This window comes from Nematolebias whitei, chromosome 6 (assembly GCF_014905685.2).
Source record: "Nematolebias whitei isolate Nwh7 chromosome 6, NemWhi1, whole genome shotgun sequence".
Taxonomy (NCBI): Eukaryota; Metazoa; Chordata; class Actinopteri; order Cyprinodontiformes; family Rivulidae; genus Nematolebias; species Nematolebias whitei.
The window spans coordinates 6,050,809-6,060,285 of record NC_056503.1 but is presented as its reverse complement, the minus strand read 5'-3'; the positions used below and the strand labels follow the sequence as shown (position 1 = coordinate 6,060,285).

At 40.4% G+C, this 9,477-nt stretch overlaps 1 protein-coding gene across 1 annotated transcript in view; it reads right to left on the bottom strand.

Moving 5' to 3' along the window:
- Positions 1-9,477, bottom strand: part of LOC119411497 (chloride channel protein 2) — a 479,672-nt gene that overhangs the window by 135,672 nt on the left and 334,523 nt on the right. Inside the window, exons 20-21 of the mRNA XM_037678447.1 lie at positions 7,739-7,760; positions 7,069-7,224 (exon numbers count right to left, since the gene is read on the bottom strand). Of these exons, the coding sequence (XP_037534375.1) occupies positions 7,069-7,224; positions 7,739-7,760 (178 nt within the window). The remainder of the gene's footprint in view (positions 1-7,068; positions 7,225-7,738; positions 7,761-9,477) is intronic.

Here is a 9,477-nt window from a genome sequence, read left to right as displayed (position 1 = left end):
GGAGGATGACCTCACACACACAAGCACACACACACAAGTAACACATACCCCCCCACCCACCCGCCCACATACACACACAAAAGTACTGTTTTAAAAGACAAAAATCTCAGTCAGTTTCATCTCATGAATTGAAGGCAGCCAATGTTTTAGACTAAAACCATCTTGTGATTAAAAATGCCTGAGCTGTAGTTGTCAAACCTTGTAAATAACGTTATACATGTCCTGTGACACTGCAAGATGTCACACTCAGTATGTGTTGTGGAGGACTCTCCGCTAATTAGTAAATTGACTTATTTATTGCCTTTATTAGCTAACCAAGTTACTCAAAATGCTTTACAACACAATCTGTGCCCTCATTTACCCCTCCACACACTTCCACACAGCACTGTACTACATCTCTAAAATGCTAATTGAACAAATCACTTTATCCACCTTATTCCTGGGGGTTCTACTGTATAAATGATTATGGTACAACTTCCTGTCAGGCAGGAAGTAGCAGTAATCACTGGTTAACCATGGTAGTGGAGCACGGACCGCAGATTATTTGAAAGTAATTTACATGCAGTTTAGCAGATAAAACACAGTTTTTGTTTTGTTCACATTTATTTAACAACCATAAAGTTTACTAAAATAGCCATGCTGAGTTCAGGTACCTGTTGGCTCTGTGCCAGATTTATGGTAAATAAGATTGTGTCCCACCTCTTTTAACAAAACACCACCGACCTTATTACTGTGTAGATACTGATACACCTCAGAGCTTTTCAGGTTGTTCATCACTTCACCGTCAGAAGAACCGAGTCAATGAAGTAACTAGATATGCTAGTAGATGTAGCTAAATATGCTAGTAGATGTAGCTAAATATGCTAGTAGATGTAGCTAAATATGCTAGTAGATGTAATCTGCAGCCACTTATTCAGGTCGTCCTCGATCCCTTGTCTGATTATATTGTCTTGTTTGAGCTCTGACAGGTGATGTTCCTACATCTTTAAAATAAATCCACAATACTCTGAGAAACTACATTAGCTTGTATTGTTCACACATGAACAAACACCGGTTCTGGTCTGCGTCGGAAGTCGTGCCCATAATTCACGCAAGGCAACATTGGAGCTAGGAATAAGGTGGATAGAGTCTCATTGGGGCGGGGAGGCTGTGGCTGAGTGGTTAGAGCCGTCGTCCTCCAATGCAAGAGTTGGGGGGTTTGATTCCACCAGCAGTCATATGCTGAAGTATCCCTGGGCAAAACAATTAACCCCTCATTACCTCTGATGGGTGTCCCATCATTGTATGAATGTGATAAAGCACTGATTAGACTTTGTACAGAAATAGTTGAGTGCTGTATGAATGGGTAAATGTGGGCACAGATTGTGTTGTAAAGAGCTTTGAGTATCTTGGCAACACAGAAAAGCTCAATATAAGTGCAATCCATTTACTATTTACCATTTAATCAGTGCTTTTAGATCACATTCATACACCAATGGGTGGGACACACTGGAGGCAATGATGGGTCCGGTGTTTTGTTTTTGGACACCAACCTGCAACTGTGTGATGGAATTGATCCACTGACTGTAATTAGAAGACAACTGCGCTAACCACTGAAACATAGCCAAGGTCAGTTGGTCATGACAGACATCTTGAATTGGATTGACTCCAAAAGTTAATCACTTATAGAGGTAAATGAGGTGATTATTTACTGAAGGTTTCATTAAACTCCATCTAGTGGTTCAGGAGATACTTTATAGCTTGGTAAACAAATTATGCAAATGCACATACAGGCACAATCATCATCATCTTTTCACAGAGGGCAAAACAAACTGGATCATCCTCTGTGTAGGATAAGGTACTAAAGGCTGAGGGAAACATGGTGTATAGTAAAGCTGTGAAACGATGACAGTGATGCTGTTTCTGCTAGTATTACAGCACTATTATCACTCCATCCATCTTAGCCCTAACATAAGCTGGATATCTGTTTCACTGCAGTCTTCTGAGCAGTGTATTTCACTGGGTGTATTATCTAACCTCAAAACTTAAATATGAAGTTTTGGTACCATAACAGTGTAATTTCTTGGATTTATTAAAATCAGTGTGCTGAGTGGTGGTAAGCATGACTGTCTTTATGTGGCCCTTTGACATAATGGGCACCCATTCAGATCAGACCCCACATCTCACCCAATGACTGCTGGGGTCAGCAACAAATATCAATCCATTCACAGCTACAGTCTGGGTCAGCAACAAATATCAATCCATTCACAGCTACAGTCTTAGACAGAAGAACTGAAAACACAGCTTGTTTTAGTAGTTCATATAAAGCTGCCCTTATTTCATGCTCCAAGAACAAATATCAGTGATCACTAGCATTCAATGGTTAATAATGGTCCTTGTAAAATCTTGGAGTGTTAAAGCTTAACAGTGAAGAAAAGTCAAAAAGTTATTAAAGTAGCTCAGTCATAGACTGGAATCTCTATAGTGGCTAATATTTCAAGATAAATTAGTTCCTGTAAATGTTTTAACACCTCTTTGAAAATTTGGTGGTGGCTTTGTTTCAGACCCAAAATAACTAGAAAACTACAAAAGTGACAAAGTGAAATCAAATTTCCACAAAGTGATGGGGGTGAATTCACTTCACACTGCAGTGTTTTCATAATTTTGGCATTACTTTGTAGGAATTTGATTTCAAATGGTCATCGAACAGGTTTTTAGTTTTTTGTCAAAAAGGCCAACTTATATTTATCATGACAGACTTATAGCAATATAAAGGGGGAGTGGATATTCACTCCAAGGGAGTGAATATTTTTCATAGCAACTGTCATTAGCAACACTAATTCCTGGTGGTTGTCAACACAGAAATTTTTACACCCGATTTCTGTGTTGACAACCATCACAAATTAGTGGTGGAGGTTTCTAATTAGAATTCAGGTCCCTGGTTTAAATCCCGGTCCGGGGGCCTTCTGGGTGGAGTTTGCAATGGTTCTCTCCGTGCATGCGTGGGTTTTCTCTGGGTACTCCGGTTTCCTCCCACAGACCAAAAATATGCACGTTAGGCTGATTGGAAACTCTAAATTGTCCCTAGGTGTGAGTGAGAGAGTGAAAGGTTGTTTGTCCAGTTTGTCTCTATGTGGTCCTGTGATGGACTTGCTACCCATCCAGGGTGTACCCCGCCCCTCGCACAGTGATTGCTGGACATGGGCACCGGTAGTTGCAATAAGGATAGACTGATGACTGATGTATTTATAGTTATTTCTCTTTTTTGGTATGAAGCATTGATGTGTACTATCTTTGTGTAAATGTTAGCTTTTAAAATGAGTTATGCCACTTTAGTAGCCCAAAGTGCGTTTTGCAAGTAGCTTTGCTGATTGACTTTTAAATGAGGACAGCAGCATCTGGAAACCACAAAACTAGAAGTGAAATCTGATCAGCAGCATCATGGCAGTAAACTGCACAGAAAACGCAATAGCACATGACCCCACTGTACACTCTGTTTACCACTGTACACTGTTTACCACTGTACAGTCTGTTTACCACTATACACTCTGTTTACCACTGTAAACTCTTGTTTACCACTGTACACCACTGTACAGTCTGTTTACCACTGTACAGTCTGTTTACCACTGTACAGTCTGTTTACCACTGTACAGTCTGTATACCACTGTACACTCTGTATACCACTGTACACTCTTGTTTACCACTGTACACTCTGTATACCACTGTACACTCTGTATACCATTGTACACTCTGTATACCACTGTACACTCTGTACACCACTGTACACTCTGTTTACCACTGTACACTCTGTACATCACTGTACACTTTGTTTACCACTGTACACTCTGTACATCACTGTACACTCTGTTTACCACTGTACAGTCTGTTTACCACTGTACAGTCTGTTTACTACTGTACAGTCTGTTTACCACTGTACAGTCTGTATACCACTGTACACTCTGTATACCACTGTACACTCTTGTTTACCACTGTACACTCTTGTTTACCACTGTACACTCTTGTTTACCACTGTACACTCTGTATACCACTGTACACTCTGTATACCATTGTACACTCTGTATACCATTGTACACTCTGTACACCACTGTACACTCTGTTTACCACTGTACACTCTGTACATCACTGTACACTTTGTTTACCACTGTACACTCTGTTTACCACTGTACACTCTGTTTACCACTTTACACTCTGTACACCACTGTACACTCTGTATACCACTGTACACCCTGTTTACCACTGTACACCCTGTTTACCACTGTACACTCTGTTTACCACTGTACACTCTGTACTGCACTAGTCGCTCTTGTTATGTCATTTGCTTTCAGGATGAAGCTCAGAGCACAGAATCTTGGCATTAGATGAAAAACGGGAAAAAGGAGCGCAAACACTTTTTGTATCATTTGCATTTCCTCTCAGCAGCAACAAGCCAGTGAAAAGTCAATGTCATCAGGAAACGAACAGCAACACTTCCACAGATTGACTCACATGAACTTCTCTTTAGAGCTGAGACAGTGAGAGAAACAGGATGACTGGTGAAAGAATAGTTTTGATCAACAGCGGGATGAACTAATCTTGTTACTTTCCTCACTTAAGTCAAGCTACAGTGCCTTTTTTCAAAACTCCATATTTCAAAACTTGGAGGATTTGAACCAAAGCCAGACTGTTACTTAAAATACATAGTAGTATATGTCTGAGTATTTTATTTTTTTAACTTACCCACAACAAACTGAATATCCCAATTACAGCTCGACTGATATATCAGCAGGGTCGATATTTTAGGCTGATAGACATTTGAGGTCCTATCAGTATCGACAATTTCTTAAAATTTCCATATCGGTTGGGCTCTAATCACATCGATTTGTGAGTTTGTTTGTACAATTTCAATCAATTCCATCATTCATAAATCTTGTGTTAAAGGAGACCAAAACCTGAAACAAGTGCTGAGGAACTACTTTGTAGTACAAACCGGATTCCAAAAAAGTTGGGACACTAAACAAATTGTGAATAAAAACTGAATGCAATGATGTGGAGGTGCCAACATCTAATATTTTATTCAGAATAGAACACAAATCACAGATCAAAAGTTTAAACTGAGAGAATGTATAATTTTAAGGGAAAAATCTGTTGTTTCCAAATTTCATGGCATCAACAAATTCCAAAAAGTTGGGACAAGTCCATTTTTACCACTGTGTGGCATCCCCCCTTCTTCTTATAACACTCAACAGATGTCTGGGGACAGAGGAGACCAGTTTCTCAAGTTTAGAAATAGGAATGCTCTCCCATTCATGTCTAATACAGGCCTCTAAATGTTCAATCGTCTTGGGGCTTCTTTGTCGCGCCTTCCTATTTATGATGCGCCAAATTTTCTCTATAGGTGAAAGATCTGGACTGCAGGCTGGCCATTTCAGTACCCGGATCCTTCTCCTATGTAGCCATGATGTTGTGATTGCTGTAGAATGGGGTCTGGCATTATCATGTTGAAAAATGCAGGGTCTTCCCTGAAAGAGATGACGTCTAGATGGGAGCATATGTTGTTCTAGAACCTGAACATAGTTCTCTGCATTAATGGTGCCTTTCCAGACATGCAAGCTGCCCATGCCACAAGCGCTCATGCAACCCCATACCATCAGTGATGCAGGCTTCTGAACGGAGCGTTGATAATAACTTGGGCTATCCTTGTCCTCTCTGGTCCGGATGACATGGCGTCCCAGTATTCCATAAAGAACTTCAAATCGTGACTCATCTGACCACAGAACAGTCTTCCATTTTGCCACACTCCATTTTAAATGACCCCTGGCCCAGTGCAAACGTCTGAGCTTGTGGAGCTCGCTTAGAAATGGCTTCCTCTTTGCACTGTAGAGTTTCAGCTGGCAACGGCGGACTGGCAACGGTGGATTGTATTCACTGACAATGCTTTCTGGAAGTATTCCTGAGCCCATTCTGTTATTTCCTTGACAGTGGCATTCCTGTTTGAGGTGCAGTGACGTTTAAGGGCCCGGAGATCACGAGCATCCAGTAGAGTTTATGGCCTTGACCCTTACGCACAGCGATTGTTCCAGATTCTCTGAATCTTTTGACGATGTTATGCACGGTTGATGATGATAACTTAAAAGTCTTTACTATTTTACGCTGGGTAACACCATTCTGGTATTGCTGCACTATCTTTCTGCGCAACAGTGGTGGAATTGGTGATCCTCTTACCATCTTGGCTTCTGAGAGACACTGACACTCTGAGAAGCTCTTTTTATACCCAATCATGTTGTCAATTGACCTAATTAGTGTTAGTTGGTCTTCCAGCTGTTCGTTATATGCTCAATTTCCTTTTTCCAGCCACTTATTGCTACTTGTCCTAACTTTTTGGGGATTTGTTGACACTGTGAAATTTTGAATCAACATATTTTTCCTTTAAAATGTTACATTTACTCAGATTAAACTTTTGATCTGTCATCTATGTTATATTACGAATAAAATATTGACATTTGCCATCTCCACATCATTTCTTTCAGTTTTTATTCACAATTTGTTTAGTGTCCCAACTTTTTTGGAATCCGGTTTGTACTTTGTTTCCAACATTGTCTGTAAACAGCCATCCTCTTGTTTCACTGACAAGGAAAAAAAAAAAAAAATCATAGAATATTTCTTAAAATTGTGTTCCTCTTAAAGAAAAACACATGGCCATCACACGTGAAAATGTGAATTTTATATGTTAACCACATGTAAATATGTGTGAAACACGTTTGGACATGAATAAAAACGTGAAACTTCACATGTGAAAAATCACATGTGAAGCACACGTCTCGTACAGTTTTAGAATATTTTTACCATGTTCATGTGATCACATGCTAAAACATGGGATCAAGTTTGAGAAACGTTAAATTTATGTGAAAGTTTGTTTGGAGTAGATTTTACAAGAACACTACATTAGAGAAATTTTTTTCATGATGCTTTCTAAAGACAAACCTGAAACAGACAGAAACCACAGGAACAGAAGGCAGTAAATACTGATCATGACCAAAAATAAATAAGCCATTTTAAAAATCAAATCTCAGTACGGCTCTCAGCTTCTACCTTCATGACAATGAAGAGGACCAGGGTGACAAAGACGTTGACCTCTGGGTGTTTCCAGGCTTGAGCGCTTCCAATATAATCAAACTCCTCAGCGATGCCCTGTTTGGCCCACGTCCGGTTGTCAAACAAGGTCACCAAAGACTCCTTCTGGGTCAGCTACAGAACACAGAACATTCACAGTTAACGCCAACAACAGGAGGCAATACTACTCCTAAACCTCCTTCAACCTTCAGTGCCTACAAAACACTTAGCTACACAACATATTTTGGTTAAGAAAATATATTCAAGCAAATAAATGTCTTGTTTAATAAAAACAAAGAAAAAATACTTAATAGTGTTTGTTTCAACATTTGCATATGGCACAATCAATGCCCGTCAGCAAACCATTATACAGCTACTTGTAGTTTTGACCCAGACAAGCAAAGACCTTGTATAACCATATAACCATGAACCTTGATTCGTAAGCTTGTAGCTGGGGGTGATGAAACATGTCTAATGATGATGCATATGATGTTTCATTAAATTATATTGAACAGATCAGAAGTTATGAATCAAACAAGAGAACGTTTACAGATGGATACATGTACTTATGAAGACTATCCCAAACCCCTTTCTATGTGCATATAAACCCAGTTTGAGGAATTTTAGGTGGCTCTCAGGTAACTCTCACCTGCTGACCAGAGGTTTTGGCCCTGGGAAATGGGAACTTTTTGGAGATATGCGTTCTGTTACATCTGACCTAAAACTAACACTAATCGATGAAACCATAAATTCTGCTCTCTACCAAACATTCTGAAGGAGACTGTCCAGCCATCCATTCCATCTGTTCTATCACTGTGAAGGAATTTTGCTGGTGTGCAACGGATCATCGTCTTGCTGCAGAACCAACATTTTTTTGTCTCTGTGTGTCGTCTCTGGACATGCTCACCTCCCTTAAGTCCCTCTCCCCTGCGGAATGTCGGCGTCATTATGTGCTTGTGTGCGAGTTTTTTGTTTTTTTTTCATTATCATGCCGTTAACCTTCAGCCAAAGATTAAGAGCATGTTAGGATTTTTTTTTGTCTCCAAACCCTATGCTGTCATTTTCACCACTTTTTATTGTCTGTCCAAACAAGTCTCACTTGTAAATGAGGCTTTGAGGCTCAATGTAATTTATCTGTTTAAATAAAGGTTGAATGAATTAAAAAAAAAACTTGAGCTTGACTGCAGTTGTTGCCATCAACGGTGGAACAACAAGTTATTAGGTTAAAGGGGAGATTATCTTTTCATCTAGGGCCAGGTGGTTTTAAAGGGCTTATTTCCCACTTAATAAATAAAAATCATAACAAATGCAGTTTGTATTTAGTCAGGTTATATTTGATATTAATATTTGTTTGATGATCTGAAAAATGCTAGTGTGACAAATGAGCAGAAACAGAGGAACATTTGTTATGAGAAAAAAATTCTCTGCACAGTAGATCACTTTCTTTTTTTATTGTGTTTTTTTATACAGTATATTTAAAATAACTTTGAAAGGGAAGAAAACCAAAACAATCCAAATCCTTTTGAGTCTTCTGTAGTATTTCTGATCTAAACTCAAGGTTGTGGACCGTTAGGCCCTCCGGTACTCCTCAGCTGCCTCTGAAGTCCCACCAGTCCAAGGCCTGATGGGACTCTTTCTTCAGCTTGACAGCCTCTCTGACCTGGGATGTCCACCACAGAGTTCAAGGATGACCACCCCAAGAAGCACCAACAACCTTGCGGCCACAGCTCAAGGCAGCCATTTCAACAACTGAGTTGCAGAACATGGCCCACTCAGACTCAATGTCCTCGCTTCAGCTGGGATGCGGTTAAAGCTCTCCTGGAGGTGTAAGTTGAAGATCTTTCTGACTGGTTCTTCTGCCAGGCGTTCCCAGCAAACCCTCACTGGACGTTTGGGTCTGTCTGGCATCTTCCCCCGCCATCTGATCCAACTCACTACCAGGTGGTGATCAGTTGACAGCTCAGCTCCTCTCTTCACCCGAGTGTCCAAAAAAAAAAAAGGCTGCAAATTAGATGACACAACTATAAAGTCAATCATTGATCTACGACCTAGGACATCCTGGTGCCAAGTGCACTTATGGCACATATGGACACTCTTATGTTCAAACATGGTGTTTGTGATGGACAAACAAAGGTCCAACAACAGAACATCGCTAGAGTTCAGATCAGAGGCAGTTCCTCCCAGTCACGCCCCTCCAGGTCACACTGTCATTACCCACATGGGCAATGAACTAGTCGATACCTCACAACCTCGTGCAAAGCTCAGGCTCCTTCCATGTCCGAGGAGTCAGCTTTGGTAAGGCAGGGTTAGAGTGCCAAGGCCTCCACCTTCAGACACTGCCCATGGAGTCATGCACCTGACTCATTTGCCCCCTCCTGCATGTGGTGG